General features: G+C 36.9%; 1 protein-coding gene across 2 annotated transcripts in view; it reads left to right on the top strand.

The window, feature by feature from the left end:
- Nucleotides 1-19,284, top strand: part of LOC145669722 (pleckstrin homology domain-containing family A member 7-like) — a 324,057-nt gene that overhangs the window by 63,817 nt on the left and 240,956 nt on the right. Inside the window, exon 1 of one of the 2 annotated variants that reach the window (XM_081738043.1) lies at nt 15,929-16,445. The exons of the other annotated variant lie outside the window; for it this stretch is intronic. Within the exon in view, the coding sequence (XP_081594169.1) occupies nt 16,384-16,445 (62 nt within the window). The 5' untranslated portion in view covers nt 15,929-16,383. Of the gene's footprint in view, nt 1-15,928; nt 16,446-19,284 lie in introns of those variants that run through there. 2 annotated transcript variants of the gene reach the window in all.

Below are 19,284 nucleotides of genomic sequence, written 5' to 3'. Positions count from 1 at the left end.
CATATGTATAAAATGGATATAAGGCTTATTCTTGGTAATAAGCAGTATTGATTTGTACTAAGCAACTTTTTTTTTCGACCTTACGAATGTTGAGTTTTCCTCTGTAGCAAAGCCCAATAACGACCATAAAACCTTTTGAGAAACTTTCTGTTTAATTTTTTTAGTTTAACGTCTTGCAATTATGCTCCGAGGCTGAGAGAATGGTGATTATGATAATAAATGAAGTGGTGGAATGAAGAAACTTAAAAAAAAGGAGAACCCCATTAAAAACACTTGCATGTACAGTGCTTGTCCACTACAAAGCTTAATTCAAGCTATTGTGCTGCCAAAATGTCTTGAGCCGTGGCAAAAATGCGAACTAAAGCTCACACCCTCACACACCCATGCGTTGAGCCAATAAGGGTTCAACTGTTGCTAAACGAGAGAAAGAGAGTGGAATTCCGTCAGCCGATAGCAGCGCTTACAACGGAAAACTAGGGATCAAGTCAATGTGGTATATCTTTAGCAGGGATCGAACCAATGACCTCTTGCATCAGAGATGAATACTCTACCACTAAACTACCGCGGCTCCAATTCTTCTTTCCATTTACATACAAAGTTACATCGAACTTTTTCGTGAACAGCACAGTAGTGATGATCCAAACTTACGGGTTTCTGCGCTTGATCTTTCGCTCTGTTACATGTTTGTCATAATTATATGATTGTTATATCTTCCAAATACACTATTTATAAAGGGATAAAGGATGGTACAGTTGTAGAGCACTTGTCTCTCACACGAGGGGTGCCTTGTTTAATTCTACATAATATATGTTTGTGGGGTTTCTGGAGTTTCTCCTGTTTTCTCCTACATTTTCATTTCAGTAATTATTTTATAATCATTCATTTTCATCTATTACCTGTCTCCTTTAGTCTACAGAGCATAATCATGAGGTGTTAAATAAAAGATTTCATTCCATTATTTTTATATAAGAACTGCTTTTTCCCATTTAATGCTGTATGGATTTAGTTATATAATGCTCATCGTATTAACTTTACTGATACAAATCATGAAATAGTACATCCTTCTAAGAATATCTTCGTCAGCTGACAAAACAATAGTTTCCCTATTTTTACATGCAAATTTGCTATTACTACTCACTGTAAATTATCAACATGTTTTCTCTACATTTCAAAACGGACATCACCAGTGGCAAGCTACCCTAACATGTACAGAACACTATACTCGTACATTATCCCTTCTCTCAAAACGAACATCAAATGATTTTCCTCTTTTGTTATTCTTACCAAAATGTACAGGGGCAATATATAGACTACAAGTACGCAGTAGAAAATACATCCACATATTACTGCGGATAGTATATCTATATCGTTCTTTCTTCTACATCTTGTGTATAAAATTTGTCTGGACTCGAAATCCCAAACGATATTCGATTACCTCGTGTAGGCATGTTAGTGAACATCCGCACCTCTTTTTCTTCTCCCTAGGTCAAGCATCAACAATTGTTGAAACGCATGTTTAATTACGAGGCTCATCCAGAAAGTAAGTTTCCCACGCGTTCCATAGCTAGGAAACCGTATGTTGCGCGAAGCAACTGCGTGTACGTGAAAGAGTAAGATCCTAACATGGCGCATGCACCAGCAGAACTTCCCTAATTCTCTCAGTAGCGTCTTGGCAGTGATTGAAGATTGGCGTTCCTATTCCAGCTCCCGCCGCGTGTGAAGTGCGAGCAGTGATAAAGTTTTTGAATGCACAGACACACACACGCACACGTAGTCGCATCGCGCAACATACCGTTTCCTAGCTATGGGACGCGTGGGAAACTTACTTTCTGGATGCGCCTCGTATTTTAAATAAAAATTCTAAAGTTTATTCAAGGAACGTTCAATACCTCATGTAAACAAATACACGTGGTGATTGTTTCATTTTATTGGTTAAAGAGCCTTGGAACATCCATGGGGCAGAAGAAAATAGTCCATTGTTAAGTAAGCTGTTTTTCAATGTCTTTGTTGCTTTTAAGGCTCATTATTAGAAATGCAGTTTCCTTACAGTTAAATAACAGAAACAACATTGTATCTAAGAACTAAATTGAATTAATGCAATAAAAGAGAATACGCATGCGTAGAAGGTGGCTTTGACCCATCTTACGCGCGAATCACAGTTTACAATATGGTCGCGTGCGGGAAGGATACAAGTATGTGCTTCTCGAAAGAAGCGCTGCGATAGCCAATCATCTGATGACTGGCGGACTAATACCATTCTGCAATGTTTACATCAGGATCAGAAGGTTCGTTGAATGAACTTTAAATACTAAATTTCGTGTCTCTGAACTTAAGGGGTTACGAAATATGGACATCTTACTATAATAATTACAACCCCATTTCACTCGTTCAACTTAAGATTTCCATTTTGTTCTTCCCTTCTAAGTGAAATCAAATAAACGCTGAAACAGATTTAATTATTTCACATGAAAAGTCAAAATATGAAATTTCATGTCTCCAATCTTAAGGAATTATGATAGGTATATCTTTTTTTTATTATAATAGTTGCAAACCTTTATTTTCTCCTTCCACCTCGACTTTCCAAAAATCCTTCCTCAGTGGTACTTCACGTCGTAAATAATATTCCCTGTTCAAATTTCGAGTTTTTATCTTAAGCAGTTTGGCCTGGCCGTTGACCGGTCGGTCAGGACTCCTTTTATACATAGTGTTGTCCACGAGACGAGATGAGACAACATTTTTGTGATGACATACGAGACGAGAAGGAGCTTTTCCCAATAGAAACATATATACGTTTCGATACAAGACCGACATTTTAGGACACAATTTCGAGACGAGAAAGCTCCAAAGTTCGTCTCGTAAACGACAACATTACGTAAACATTTATGTAATAAATATCTAATAAGACGGCTGTTCCATATATATTACACTTAATTTTAAAAAACATACCAAGTGACTTGTCGAAATTTGGTTATTATAAATCAAGGACTTGACGTACCTAATGTAAAGACATGTAGATTTACCACTCAAACTTTTGTCTATGCTTCGCTGAAGTTGTTGCAAAGAGTTTTCATTATTATTATTATTTTTAATGAACAAGATTTGTCCACGGATAATCACTAATTAGTACAATATACGTCGACCGAGTTGAGTAACATAAGCTATACACGAATGTGTGATTTATTCCTAGTATATATAACAGTACCTATAGATTGTTACAAGTATATAAAATGAATTATGTGGAATGAAAAATTGCTTGTAAAGTGAGTAGCTGCGTTTCAAAGATGGCTGAAAAGATATCTCTAAAGAAATAAAAAGCGATACTAAAACTGCGAGACTTGTAATTAAAAATGAACGGATATTAGAGGCCAGAAGCTACGTCTGGCTTTCGTATATTGACTTTGTGTTTCCAGTGTTTTTGTTCCATACACACAAAACACACACACACACACACACACACACACAACACACACACACACACACACACACACACACACACAGAGCTCCTCCATGGCTAAGCGGTTAGCGTACGCGCCTTTGGCGTGGGAGACCCGGGTTCGATTCCCGGCGGGAGCTCATGTGGTTCGGATTCCACGTTAATCAGTAGGTCCACGTCTCATATAGCCTCGCTGTTGAACGGGACGATAAACCCAAAATCAACTCAACTCAACACACACACACACACACACACACACACACACACATATATATATATATATATATATATATATATATATATATATATATATGATTAACTGAGGGGCTGAACCATAGTTTGCAGTTTTATCCAGTGTAAAGCAGGATTGAAGCCCATTTTATCCAGTGTATACTTGAGCGGTAAGGGGGAGCTATAGCCCCTATAGCCTTCCTTGGATCCGCCTTTGTATACAGCCATATATATACATACATACATACAGCCAAGTTATGGATGGTAATGAAATGTGTTCATATTGTTTCTGTACTCGTTACTAGCCGAAATGCGTAGAATTTACATCTATAGTGTGCAAGTTTTAGATTCGATTTTCGGCGGCGTTTGTTTTCGGAGCAGATCCAAATAAATTGACAGCTTTTCATGAGCCATTCTTCTCAGTTAAACTTCATCTGGCTGTAGTAGCTATTATACATTGTTATCACGACCTCACTCAAACCTGTAACCAGAACACTTAGACAATAAGAGATAGGGGAGCTGAAGTAATTTTGGGGGGTGTGCTAACTTGAGTTCACTTTACGTTCATCCATATATATCAACAAACAACGAAAGTTTCAGGGGGAGATTGAAGATGGTCATAGGGAGTTGAGTCCCTTGGCCATCCCCTAGCTACAGACTCTTACTGTGTGGACCAGAGGACCTCGAGAAAACTCATGGATGCGATGTTGTCGACCAAAAAATCGCAACGGCTGGAATCGAATCAGAAACTGCTCGTATCAAAAGTAAGCCCTCTACCATTGAGCCACCTTGCTCAGATTAACTTCCTTCTAGAGTGTCTCTTGTGGCCAGCGTTTCTTCCAGACATGCTTTTGGGGGACATTGCCCTCCCCCGGAGCTCTGAGAGTGCTCCCCCGAACGAGACCAAAATACGTCTATAATATAATAATAAATAAAATAGTACCAGCAGTGCCCCCCGGAATGCCACGTGTACCCCCGGAACACTTTTTCTGAAAGAACGCCTGCTTGTGGCTATACGATTACTACAGGATCCTTCGGGATCTGGGTTTGACTTCCACTGGAAGCTAATGTAGTTCGGATTCTACGTAAAACTGTAGGTTCACGTCTCATATAGCCTCGATGCCGAAATAAATGTTAGATTTCAAATCAACCAATCACCCACTTTCTTTCAAAATTTCCTTTTTTTCTTTCATTATAAGTTTGTTTCTAGTATAAAATAGTTTCATAGGTGTATATCTAACTTCGTTTATATATAGGTAACCCTGAAAAGGGATTTACTATTATGGTAGCACACGATACAAGTGTTGAGTCTATCTCGTCTCGAAGATGTATTGTGAAAGCAGGGGTGCCCACAAGAAGGGGTTATGACGCAAAGTGCGTCTTTGAAATATTGGGGGGGGGGGTAAAAATTTGTATAAATATGTTTGAGGGGGTGTAATAATTAATCGAAAAGATTTTTTTTTTCATGGAAGAACACCTACGGATAGACAATTGGAGGGGTGCGTCATGGACATAAGGGAGGGTGGGCACCACTGGTGAAAGTGATGTCTCGTTTCTAAACATATTATTACTGAAAAGCAATGTTTTGTCTCGAATATCATCACGAATATTTTGCCTTGTCCCGTCTCAGACACAATCCCAATAAAACATAAAATATCGTAAAATTGTTGTGGTCATAGAAAATACCAATCTTCATTTTAGGGTACGAGTCACCAGATTACAAAGTTATTATTTGACTACATTATGATGCTTATGATTTTTTTTTTTTTTTTTTTTTTTAAAGCAAGTGACTTTCGTTTCATAATGTGAAACTACGGTTAGACTTCCAAACTATACGAATTCAATACTCAAACTTGAAGTAGTACATCTATATAACTACTGGTTGCAATAAAGCAATAAAATCAAAGATAGAGCCTCTTTCTTGAAACAGAATCCGTATCAAAAGCCCATTAGACCTATTTGCTATTCCATACTGTTTTGTTCTAATGCGATAAATGTTGAAACTGGAAATCGTTGATTTGAATCATTTTTGGTTTGAATTAAGGATTAACGAAGAGGATTAAACCTATTCTTGGGAAGTTGAACCAGGGGCGTCATTTCAGACTTTACTTGAGGGGGGCAAGAGCACCACCGACATAACACTTTTATGTTTTGTACTAGTATATTAGTAAACAATCGATTAAAGTATATGTATTCCTCGAACTCTTGGGGTGGGGCAATTGCTCCCTCCTGCCCCCCTAAATGACGCCCCTGAGTTGAACTCATTGCAAAAACTGATTATCGATATGTCTTATATATACGTTTTGCTCTACGGAAGTCAGGTTCGAAACGGAAATTACTAGTAAAAATTTTAACCACTTTCGATTCCGGTAGAGTTTTTGCAGGTTGCAATGACACGTAGTTTTAAGACACGATATCAGTTGCATAAGACCGTTTAATTGCTATCTATTACCCTTTCTGTTCTATGCGATAAATGTTGAAACCGGAAATAGTTGATTTGAACCACTTCAGGTTTGAATAGAGGGATAACGGAGAGGATGGAACCTATTTTTGGGATGCTGAATCAATCGCAGGAACCGCATCTATCGCCATTCGTCGCTGTTTATTACCGTTTCTATTCTATATCGTTAAATATTGAAATTGGAAATTGTTAATTTTAACCACGTCCGGTTTGAATAAAGGGTTAACCTAGGATATAGAACCTATTGTTCGGACGTTGAATCGATCTGTTTCTGCTCTATGGAAATCAGTATGGAAAAGAGATGTATGTTCACTTTATGTACTATCGAAATAAGAGATTGTTTATGGTAGTGGTTCTCAACCTAATTCTTATCATGACTCCCATTTTATCACGTCCTCTTGCCAGCGATCCCTTTATAATTTCTGGTTTTGAATAAGATTGTGTGGGATTTTTAATACACCTATTGCTGAGATCTCACGATATCCATCTATTTCTATATACCTAACAGTGGAATCTATTTCTTGTGTATAATGGATACAGTAACAGTAATATATTCCCTTCGATAAAAGTGTTGGTTCAAGATGGATGTTAAACCTCTTCATTGAAGAGGCAATGAAAGTAGTTGATCTAAGCTCACAACTTCTTGACGAACTAATAGAATGATCGTACCACAACTCCTTCTAATTGGTTTTCTGTAACGAAGACTTGAACAAGTTCTGGCTGAAGAGGAGAGAATATTCTGGTAGGATATCTGCTGTTTTAAAAGTAATCATTTCATTTGCTATATCGTAGCTATGCGAAAGTGTTTTTTGATTGCATGGTAAGCCTTAGAACAAAGACAAGAAATCGCTTGTTAGTTGAAAATGACTTAATAATCTGAAGATTGAACCGGACATTGCCGCACTAGTAAAATCACACCATGCCCAGGTATCTCACAGCTTCCCATTTTAATTGTATTTCAATATGTAAGTTTTGTTGCATTTGTATTTTTCTGGTATTTCAATATGCAGTTCTCATTAGTTTCATATCGTACCTCATTCATTTATGTATAAATTGATTTTTAACCCTTTTAGGATTTTTGGTAGCTTTTGTTACCATGGCATAGTATCGTCTTTGGCCGCTTATTTAGGTCCTATTACAGGTACAGCTCACAGATGACGAGAAGAACCCTAGCAGAAGTAGTGTGACGTAGGTATGGGCTTGCCCACTTTTCGCACGGGGGTTTCAAATGACAATACGGAATAGCACACAGATAACTACCCGGAGTAGCAGACAACATCTAAGTATAGACCACACCTTTAAAAACCGATAATGGACTTGACCGTGTCGTTGATCTTTCCCCGCTATCCCTGTTTTAGGGTTCTTCTCGTCATCTGTGAGCTGTATTTAAGCCGTTTTTTAAATATTATTGTTCAAGTCAAAGATGGACCAAAGAACACCTCTGATACGTTCTGATGCGTTCTGGAACCGGATGGTCAACTTGGCGGCGCTAATTGGGGGCGGAGGGGTGTGATTTTTCTTTTTTCTTAAGGGAAATTTAAAAAAAAAGTACGTCTTTACTTTTCAAGATATCAGATTGAAACTCCGCATACGGATTGTGTGTACCTTTGGGTACTTCTAAAAAATTTTTGAGATCCCTACGTGAAACCGGGGTCGGGCCCGATTCGCGCAAGTGTTCCGAGAGAATGATTTTTTTAAAAGAAAAATTTCCGTTTTTTTCGATTTTTCCGGTTCAGGTGTATGAAACTGAAGAAAATGGCGTTTTGAACCGTGACTCTAGGTCAAACAGTAATGACGCAGTACATTTTTGAAGTATATATATATATATATATATATATATATATATATATATATATATATATATATATATATATATATATATGTATGTATATATATGAAAACCATGGGTAATCTTCAGACTCAAAAATTTTTCCCGACCTTAGTTTTCAAGATACAAGATTGAAATTTTGCACACGCATTATGAAAGTAGCAACGTATTTTTTTTAAAAAAATCAGATCCCTACATGAACCCAGGCTCGGGCCAGAAGGGCGCAAAATTTTATTATTTTTTTTTTCGAAAAATCTCTCGGTTTTCCCCATTTTCCCATTTCTGGTGTATAACACGTACAAAGCGTTGAAAAGTATGCTCTATCCTGAAGGAACGAGGTATGAACCATGATCCTACAATAAATAGTAAGGAAGCAGTAGCTGTTTGAGTGAAAGTCTAAAAGGGTAAAACAACTCTCTACTTGTTGAAAGTGTTTAGTAGACTTTTTTTAACAGTCTATATATAAAAAATAAAAATATGTTTATCACAACAAAATTCAAAATAATATTTAAAAGTATTTTCCGGTATTAGATTCTGATTATATTTATCTCTTCTGTTTATCTTCGCGACCCCCAGATTGAGAAACTCTGAATTATCAAATCAAATATACTGTCATTTAATTTACTGATAAAGATTTATTCTTGTAAATAGGTACATAATGTACTTACACGCAGTATACGTATTAATTTACTGTTGATAAAAAGGAAAGATATTTATGACACGAGAAAAAAAGAATGACATTTAAATAGACAATGTTAATTCAACAAAGTTTTTGAACGGCATGAATTTTCGTATTTTTTACGGAATAAGCAAATCATACTGAGTTAAGTGATAGTTTTGGTTTGGCTACAGTGTATGCAGTTCTCACATTATGGGGCGTACAAGAGAATGTTTGAGTGAGTGAAATATATTGATTTTTTTTTAATCGGGGCCCACAAAATTTTTCAGCGGTACCTAAATCAAGTTTTCATATATATATATATATATATATATATATATATATATATATATATATATACGGAATAAGCACATCATACTGAGTTAAGTGATAGTTTTGGTTTGGCTACACTATATATAGTTCTCAAAATATGAGGCGTACAAGATAATGGTTGATTGAATGAAATATATTGAATTTTGTGGATCAGGGGCCACAAATTTTTTGAACGGCACTTAAATCGAGTTTTCATTTTTTTTTTTTAACGGAATAAGACATCATACTGAGTTAAGTGATAGTTTTAGTTTGGTTACCGGGTACATTATTTGTAGTTCTCGAGATGTAAGGCCTAGAAGAAAATTTTTGCCTGAAATATATTGAATCTTTTGATCCAAAAATGAAAAATTAGGCCTAGAGTTATTGTAAGAAAAATACAAAGATATTGTAAGATAGAAATACTTAGTCCCTTAATGTGAGCTAATGCTCATTGGGACTACCTAATCCTCATACTTAGCTTTTCAAATTTTAATGTCTGTAAATATATCATAGAAGGAATGTCACAAAACTACATTTTCGAGAAAACTGCGATTTAATATTGAAAACCGCGTAAGAAGAATAGGGTTAGTTACAACTTTTGCCCCTTTTTACATGGACATTTTTACATCTACGTATGCATGGCATATACAGTCAAATAGTACCAAGAGTCATCAACAGATAGGATAAAGCACCCGAAAAAGCACATACATGGACATTCCTTGTTTTTTCCCCTTACCCTTCATATGAGGATTTTTGGAGTGACCAATTATCTTTAATAAATAAAATATAAAATGTGGGAAATCTGGAGGGTATCGATTTCTCTTTAACCCTTTGGAGATCGTATGGTACATTTTGTACCATACCCGTTTTTCATGGTACATTGCGTTATTTCTCTTCTATTTGAGCTTTTTCGTCCGTTTTTTTTTTCAAGTCCAGAGAGATTGTAGAAGACATTACGTATGGTTTCAGACCGTCCTGCGTCCAGACATAGGAAGTTATGACGTCATAATTTTTAAATATAAATTTTCCCTTATGAAGCCTATGTTCATTAATTTTTGGCGGGCTTATTTTTTCACGTAGAAGATTAAAATTTTGAACAAACATTCAGTCCACCGAGTAGTATTTACCAGATTTTTTGTTCCGATGTCAGTGTTAAAACAGGGGAGAACCAGAGGGGCAAAGGGTTAAAAAAAGAGATATTTAAAGGGATATTTTTACCCCAAAAATCCCGTTTTTCGTCATTTTCCCGCCTCACATACATGATGGGGACACGCGCGTCATACCGTTTCAAAGGCAGTTCCATTCTGAAGAGAATGACGGTCAAATTATTATCCTAGGGTAATTAGAGATGTCTCAGGGAATTTTTAAAAAATATACTTCCATATAGGGAAAAATGAGACAAGGTCGGTTTATTTTGTTTTTGGCGGGCTTACTTTCGCACCTAGAAGATTGAAATTTTGCATAAACATTCAGCCCACCTAGTAGTATTTACCAGATTTTTTCAGATCTCTGCATTAAAACATGGGGGGTCCAGAGGGGAAAAAAGTTGAAAAAAGGAATTTTTAGACCTAAAAAATCCCGTTTTTCGTGATTTTCCCGCCAAACATACATGATGGAGACACGTGAGTCATACCGTCTGAAAGGCAGTTCCATTCTGAAGAGAATGACGGTCGAATTATTATTCTAGGGTAATTAGGGCCGTCTCAGTGAATTTTTATCAAGATATACTTCTGTATAGGGTAAAAATGGAGCATGGTCGGCACATTTGTTTTTGGCGGGCCTATTTTTTCACGTAGAAGATTGAAATTTTGCACAAACATTCAGTCCACCAAGTAGTATTTACCAGATTTTTTTCCCGATTTCTGCGTAAAAACAGGGGGGTCCAGAGGGGCAAAAGTTGAAAAAAGGGATTTTTAGACCAAAAATCCCTTTCTTCGGGATTTTCCCGCCTTACATACATGATAGAGACACGTGAGTCATACCGTCTGAAAGGCAGTTTTATTCTGAAGAGAATGATGGGCGAAACATGACCCTAGGGTAATTAGGGATGTTTCAGGAAATTTTTTCCCTGAGATCATGGTGTTTTGCGATAATTTGGGGCATTGTGGGAATTCCTGATAAAAATTTCTCCCGCCCTTACTGTTCAAGATAGAAACCTGAAATTTGGTACACGCATTTAGTTTACCAAGTACTATTTATCAGATTTTTTTGGAGGTCTCTACGTGCACACAGGGGGGGGGGCAGAGGGGCCCAAAGTTGGACAAAAAAATTTCCCCCTCAAAATTTTCCTTTCGACATCAATTTTCCCTCTCCTGGTATGTGGTATGGGCATGCAAGTGATACCATTTGTTAGTCAGCTCTATTCTGAAGAGAATGAGGTATGAACCATGATCCTAGGATAAATAGTGACGATGCAGTAGCTGCTTGACTGAAAGTCTAAAAAATAACCCAAAAAGTCATGATCCGGAAAGGGTTAAACACTTATAGTCGAATAAAATGTGGGAAATCTGAAGGGCACTGGTTTCCCTTTAAAAATCATTATGAAATACAGTTAGGAAATTTGGATATCCGTTTTCCGTTGTGTATTTTCGTGTCCATTTTTTATATTTCTAACTTTTTAAAGTTGTATCTTATTGTAACCTTGTATTTTAAAGGTTATAAGGTATTTAAATATCTTATAAGGTATTTGAATTTTGTAGTATTACAGCATTGTGGATTTTCATTGTCTGGTGAATGATTACGGAATTGGAAGTTTTGTTTATTGTATATTTCCTCCTTTAATAATAAATAAGCATTGAAACCGGAAGTAGTTGTAAATTTACACAACTTTCGGTAAAGTGTTGCGGGTTGTGATGACATATTCTGTTCAGTAGAACCTGAATCGATTACAGAAAACCGCTGTCTGTTAACATTTTTGTTCTTTGAAAGTAAATGGTGGTTGGATATTGTTAATTCCAACCACTTCCGGTTTGAATAATAGGTTAACGTAGGGAATGGGACATATTCTTGAGACGCTGAATCGATTGCAAAAAAGCCGCATCTCGATATCTCTTACTGTTCTTGCTCAACATTGAAACAGGAATTATCAGTAAATTTCAACCACTTCCGGTTTCGGTGGAGTGTTACGGATTGTGCCAATACGTTCTCTTCAGACCCGGAATCGGTTAATGAAAATCGCTTCTCGCCGTCCAGTATCATGTTTGTTCTATGATGATAAATGTGAAAACTCGTAATCGTTAATTTGAATCACTTCCGGTTTGAATAGAGTATTAACAGAGGAAATGAAGCTTATTTTTGAAACGTTGAATGGATTGCAAAAAGCCATATCTCGATATACCTTATAGCTTTTGTTCTATGACAATCAGTTTTGAAACTTGAGGTACTAGTTAATTCGAACAACTTTCCATTACGGTGGAGTGTTGAAGCTTCTGATAATACATGTTATTTTGACACCCTGAATCAATTGCAGAAAATAACTTGTCGCTAGCTATTACCGTTTCTGTTCTATGACGATAAATATTAATACCGGAAATGGTTTATTTGAAGCACTTCCGGTTTTAATAGGGGGTTAAGGGAGAGGACGGAATCTATTCCTGAGACGCTTAATCGATTGAAAAAAGCCACACCTCGATATCCCTTTGTGCTCTATGAAAATCAATATTGAAACCAGAAGAAATAGTGAATTTGAACCACTTCCGGTTTTGGTAGAATTTTGCACGTTGCATGTTCTTTTGAAACCCTGAATCGATTGCAAAAAAACACACTCCTTGCTATCTGTTACCGTTTTGGCTCTCTAGCGATAAATGTTGAAATCAGAAATTACTAATTTGAACTACTTCCGGTTACAGTAGAATGTTAACGAAAGAAATGGAACTTGTTCTTAGGACGATGAATCGATTGCAAAATACCGCTTCTCGATGTCTCTCTTACTGTTCTTGCTCTGATATCTGCTGACAGACAAATGGAGAGACGGACAAAAGCCGTTGTATAAGACTTTCGACACTTAGTAGGCGGCTATTTCCAGGCGTTCGCAAAGCGTTTTACTGCTTATGAGTACGCTTGGAATACGCTGATCATGTATTTAAATGTGGATGGCTAATCACAGTGCGCTGCAAACGCGAAAGGAATTAAAACGCGGAGAAAACGTCAACTCGAGCGTATTTGGTGCGTTTCGGAACAATAGATCGCCTGCTGTTTAAAAGATGTCTAAAGGAAGGAAAAAAGGAAAGACGTGTTGCCAGGCAAGAGGATTTTAGCAAGAAACAGCTGCTTGGAAGATGCTTTGTGCAGAGTATTGGAATTCTGCTATTATAGACCTGTACCTGGCAAAAAAAGACATGGAAACCCTGACTGACTCAAAGTATGGTATTTATAACTCTGGCAAAAATAAAATTACCGAGTAGCCACCTAGGTCGCGTTCGCTGCGGGGGGTAATACTTCGAAAACGCATTCTCAAATAGCCACAGACTAAAGCATAGCATAGTTTGGAAGTCTAACAAAATGAAAACAAAAGGGTGGAAATAATGATGATCTTACAGGGCGGCTATTTGAAGCGATCGCAACGCGTTTTTATTGCTCTGGAATACGCTTGGAATACGCTCATGTATTTAAATGTGGATGGCTAATCACAAACGCGAAAGCAATAAAAACACGTAGAAAACGTCAGCTCGAGCGTATTTGGTGCGTTTCGGAACAATAGACCGCCTGCCGTTTAAAAGATGTCAAAAGGAAGGAAAAAAGGAAGGACGTGTTGCCAGGCAAGGGGATTTTAGCAAGAAACGGCTGCTTTGAAGATGCTTTGTGCAGAGTACAGGAACTCTGCTATTAAAGACTTGGACTTGGCAAGAAAGACCTGGAAACCCTGACTGGCTCACAGTATGATTTATAACTGGCAAAAGTAAAGTTACCTTGGTCGCGTTCGCTCTAGGGGGTAACGCTTCGAAAACGCATTTTCAAATAGCCACAGACTTAGGAGCATTACTCATCCTTTACAAACTTCTGTGTCCTGACTTTCTTCATTCTGAAAACGAAATTAGTCTATTTTAAAACCATTTTCAAATCTTCAAGATAACAAAACAACAGTCGACAGATGTACAGGATGAACATATAGATAGTTCATCATTCCATTGTGATTCAACTCTAAAGAAACTATATATTTAAATTTTATTTTCGATTTATATTTATGTACTAATTTTAGTTCAATGTTTTATACATTTTAGGCTAATTGAAGCCAGGCTTAAATTGTAAGTCAAAGTTGGACCTGTGCATAGCAACAAATAGTATCATGTCTACACCACATGGAGGAGTTTGTTTATGTTGTTGAAAGTAACTGAATCTTATGCAACCAATATAACATTCAGATGCAGTTAGGTTGCATAGTACAAAGGGGCAATATTTACATAAAAATGAAAGTTGCTATGTTTGTGAGGAACCACCCGACCGATCTCGATCAAATTTTCAACGTAGATGAGATTCGGGCTCTCGATGTTTTTTTTTTTTTATCGCTTTATTTTGACGGTGAAACTTAGGGAAAGGTGAAGAGAAAATACTTTAAAATAATGTAAATTGACCAATATAAGTGTCGAATCTATAGTTTTCCGGGTTGCCGAGATGAGCAGTGACACTTCCGATGCAGTTTAAATCCAAATTCAGACTTGCAACTCGAAGAAGAGGGAGGGCTATATATGTATATAAATGATCAAAAATGACCGATATGAGTGTCGAATTCATAATTTTCGGGGTCGCTGAGACCAACAGTGACACTTCTGCTGCCATTTAAATCCAAATTCATCCCCCATTAGTATTCCTAAGGAGAGATGGTGACGTAGAAATAGTTGAAAATGATCGATATTAGTGTCGAATTCATAATTTTTGGGGTTCGTAAGTTGATTGATGACAATTTTGGTGACCTTTATGTTCCAAATGAAATGTATTTTCCCCGTGCGAAGAACGGGGAATAATAAAACAATCGGTTCCCCATATGATATGGGCAATAGATTTTTGATTATTCATATCTTCAGATCAACTGAATAGATTACCTCCATCAACGAGCTCCATTTCCAACATTTGACTTTGTAAATGCTGGCCAAAATAGATTATGAACCATCAAGTAGTTTTTGAGATTTAAAAAAAAAATCCCCGGACGGACAGACAGAGCAGATATTAAAAGGAATTTTGGTTAATTGGTTATTTGAAAAGTCAGAAATCCGTATTTTCAGTAATTGGAATAAAAGGTAATTAATTAATTTAATTTTACTTGGGAAAATAAGGTAACAACAACACCACTTTTAATTCACTTATTTTATTTCACATATATAAATATCTTTCTTTCAAAACCTTAAATTTGAAAATTTTGTTAATATGAAGTAATTACCGTAACACTTTCTTTTGTTTTCTTCACTTTTTCTGTTCTTTTTCTTACTTTCTTTCTTTTTTGGTTAATATTGTATTTGAAATATCTGCTCCTATGTTGTAATTGGAACTTACGCTGGATATTTTAGAAATGTTAATTTCAATTCGTTTGAAACATTGTGAGACTTACGAGACATAAGAAAAGATTGTGTTCTAACATTTCCATCGATTTTTGAGATAAGAATAGGTTAATTTCTCGCTAAATAAAAAGCCAACTCAAGTAGACAACTCAAGAGAAGGTTATTTCCTTTTTATTTATTAAATAAAAGGGCAATATTATTCATAAATAAACTTAAATATTGTACTTTAAAATCATTTACAGTGTCTCGTAAGTTTACGTATACCAACTGTTGCAATCAACGTGTATGACGTTTACAGTCGCGTAATGTAATAATTTTTGCGCAATGGCAAAAGAAAAAAACATTCCCGTGCAGTGCACCGTGGTCCTCGTAGAAGAAAAAGGTTTCTGCCCGATCCGATCTCACGAATCACAACGCTGCTGCTGTGCTGAGGCATTTTTCAAAAGTTGGTAGCCGTGCACAGAAAACGCGTGCTCCGGATGTTTTCGGCTTTGGGAGACTTGAAGGCTTAATCACGTGACAGTGCGTGTCAAGTGCAGCCAGGAGATTACAGGTGGGGCGGCTATGCCTGTTGCTGTGACTTGGCAAGCAAGCGGCAGGCCGAAGAAGTACTATTGGCATCCGAGTTGACAACTAAAAGGAAAAGTTTGTTTTGGGGGGGAATTCAAACACAGGAAAAAGAAAATCAAGGGTGAAATAAAAATGATGTGATTTGTTGTTATGAGAGTGTGAATCAGTGGTTTCTTTTGTGTGCCATTTTGGAAAGGTGTTTTTTTGTCTTTGGTGCTGTGAAGTTTCGCGAGTTCTTGTGTTGGGAAAAACTTCTTGTTTGCGCGCAACCAAAAAATGCCGTTGGTAGTTGAAGTTTGTGAATTATTGAAAACTTATGACAGGCTGTTTATTATAGTGAAACATGTGCCAGTACAACAGTAACAAGTACTGAAAACTATCTTCCTTCATGGTTCTACAATGTCGACGCCATGGACAAAGCGCCTAGTGCCGGAAGCAAGCGACATTCCGCCGCATACAAGGTAAGTGTATAAGCAAGTTGTTGAAGAGTTCGTGAGGTTGGTGAGTGGGCCGTAGGCATGCATACCAACAAAGATTAGACATTTTGTTCTTTACATTCATTGTAATCCAGCGTACCAGTAAAAGTTTATTTAATCCAAATAACAAAATTAAATTCGATGGTCTCAAATCAGTGTCTTCAAGTAGACAAGTGGTACTTCTTGCAGGTCACAATACGGTACATGCGGAGATGCTTTCCATGACACAACCCAAGAAACTCCTTCACTTTCGCCTTATAATGTCTCGTTTGCTAGTTTGGGTGTTGTTAAAAGTTTGTTTAATGTTTTTAATAACAAGAGCATTTAACAGAAGTAGTAAGGATATGTTCTTAGTTTGCAGCATTACTTTTTATGTGGACAAGAAACAGTCAAACTTGATGACCAAATCTGTGAAGTTAATACAGTGACTCACATTAATATTCGGACACTTGCATTTTGTTAAAAGTAGGAAGGATTATGAAATAAATGAGAGCCGTGTGAGTGAAAAAATTAGGTATTTAGATATTCATATACTTATAGCAAGAAAAAAAGTACAAATATGGTGTCTTGAACGAAAGAAGCAGAAAGAACTTACAGATACTGATGACACTGTGTATTTGCAACGCCACTTTAATATTCGGACACCTAATACATAGATGTTTTGTGTGTGTTGTTGCTTGCTCACAAACGCTTCGCTAGTACTTAGTGAGAAACCCACGATGTTTCCTGACTTCCTGTAAAGGGTTGGACATGTTTCCAACAAGTTTGTTGGTAGAATGGGGCGATATGTCATCCCATGCTGCACGGAGAGCCCTTTTCCAATCGTCTCGTGACGTTACTTGTATCCGTTTGACCTTATGCTGTAGCTCATCCCAGATATGCTCTCTAGGGATAAGGTCGAGACTCTGCGGTGGTGTTTCAAGCACTTTTGGACAATTATACAGCAACCATTTGCGCACCACATGTGCTTTACACTTCGGGTCATTATCCTGGTAAAATTTAAACATACCCATAATTCCTAATTTTTCAGCACTTTGGTGGAGATTTTGCCGGAGAATATTCAAATAAACCTCCTTAGTCATAATCCCTTCAACAAACACCAATTCTCGCACTCTCGATGCAAAAATACACCCCCATACCATCACACTTCCTCCTCCATGCTTTACCTTAGGTTGAAGATTTGCAGGATCTAACTTTGTATTTGGCTTCTGCCACACAATTATCTTGGCATCGGACTCATGCAGATTGAATTGTGATTCGTCAGTGAATAACACGCCATTCCACCAAGTTGGGGGCTTCTCAATATGAACTTTAACGAACTTAACTCTTTTATCTTTGTTAATTTTACTAATAAAAGGCTTTTTTCTAGCTATTTTCCCATTAAACCCTTCACTTCACAACACTTGCCGCACAGTTTCAGGATGCACCGTCTTCCCTGTGTCTTCATACAGCTCTACTGTTCATTTCAGCGCACCTATTCCGGAATTTGCTTCACTTTCTGAATCAATTTGCTTTTCTCTCCATCATTCAGTTTCACAGGTCGGCCCTTTTGAGGCACTGACTCGATTCAAAATCTCTATTAAATCTTTGTACAATGTCAAAATGGTGCTTTTACAAATATTGAGTAGATCTGCAATTTCCTTGTACGATAGACCTTTCGCACGGTGAAAAATTACTAACTGTCTTTGCTTAAACGTTGTACTTGGTCCCTTGTGCCCCATTTTCCTTTTATGCTTTCTCTCGGTCACACTAATCACTCGTAAACTAAGTAGATACACATGTCCTGTCTCGGGACAACTTAAACTGCAACTGGAACTCTTCCACTGTCTCGCTCGCCATCGATATATAAACGTTAAAACAACTGTCCGAATATTAAAGTGGCGTCCAAAATACAGTTTATTACAATTGCGTGCTCATGAAGTAGACTTAATTTGCATAATTTAATTAACTGATAACATATTTGTTCGACTAAACCATTGCCTTTTTGCTTGTTTTCCGTTGGTTTCCCATTTATTATTTTTTACATGTATAGCAAGCAAATTATGTGTAATATCTATGGTGTCCGAATATTAATGTGAGTCACTGTAGATAGAGAAATACTCTTGTAGAGAATTCATACAGTTTTTTCTTTCTTTTTGGAGAATGAGTGAAATTGCCCAGCTACATTTCATTCATAAAATGTGTGAAAAATGTATTCTTCACAGTGTAATATAATAAAAGAAATACGGTAATTTAAAATGTCCCACCATGGATGTCAATAACCTACTGAATGTAGATGAGAGTGAATCTCCTTCCATCCAAATTCTTCTTCCAAAGTACTGTAACTCTCTCAGTATACATCGAATTTAACTTTTTATATTTTTTTTTATTTTTTTGTCAGTGCATGTATCGAATTAAGCTTTCTTTGTAATGAAATGAATTGGTGTAGTTCAGGGTACAGAAGGAGAGGAGGCGGCTTATCAATGAAAATGAATGATTGTAAAAGAATTGGTGACGGATACTGAAGAATGAAAGAATTGAAATAAAAATATGGGAGGAAACTGGAGAACCCCGAGATAAAACAGACACGATGTTGTCTACCACACGCTCACTTGGACTGGGATTGAGACTGATGATTTTTGGGGACGGTCGCTGGAAGTTTCCTTCGTCGGAGTTGCAAAATTTCCCCCGGGACCAAGCGATAACTATGAGCTTGGTCGCAATCACTTTAAATACCAATCTAAATGTAATAGAGGAAATCGAAATTGGTTGTAACAAAACCAAGTTAACTTGCTTTCGAGACTAAATTTTATTCAATTTGGCATGGTTAAATCCATTATTAATG

This window comes from Thermobia domestica, chromosome 14 (genome assembly GCF_964235325.1).
Source record: "Thermobia domestica chromosome 14, izTheDome1.hap1.1, whole genome shotgun sequence".
Taxonomy (NCBI): Eukaryota; Metazoa; Arthropoda; class Insecta; order Zygentoma; family Lepismatidae; genus Thermobia; species Thermobia domestica.
The sequence above is the reverse complement of the archived record's forward strand: the minus strand, read 5'-3'. Positions and strand labels throughout refer to the sequence as shown.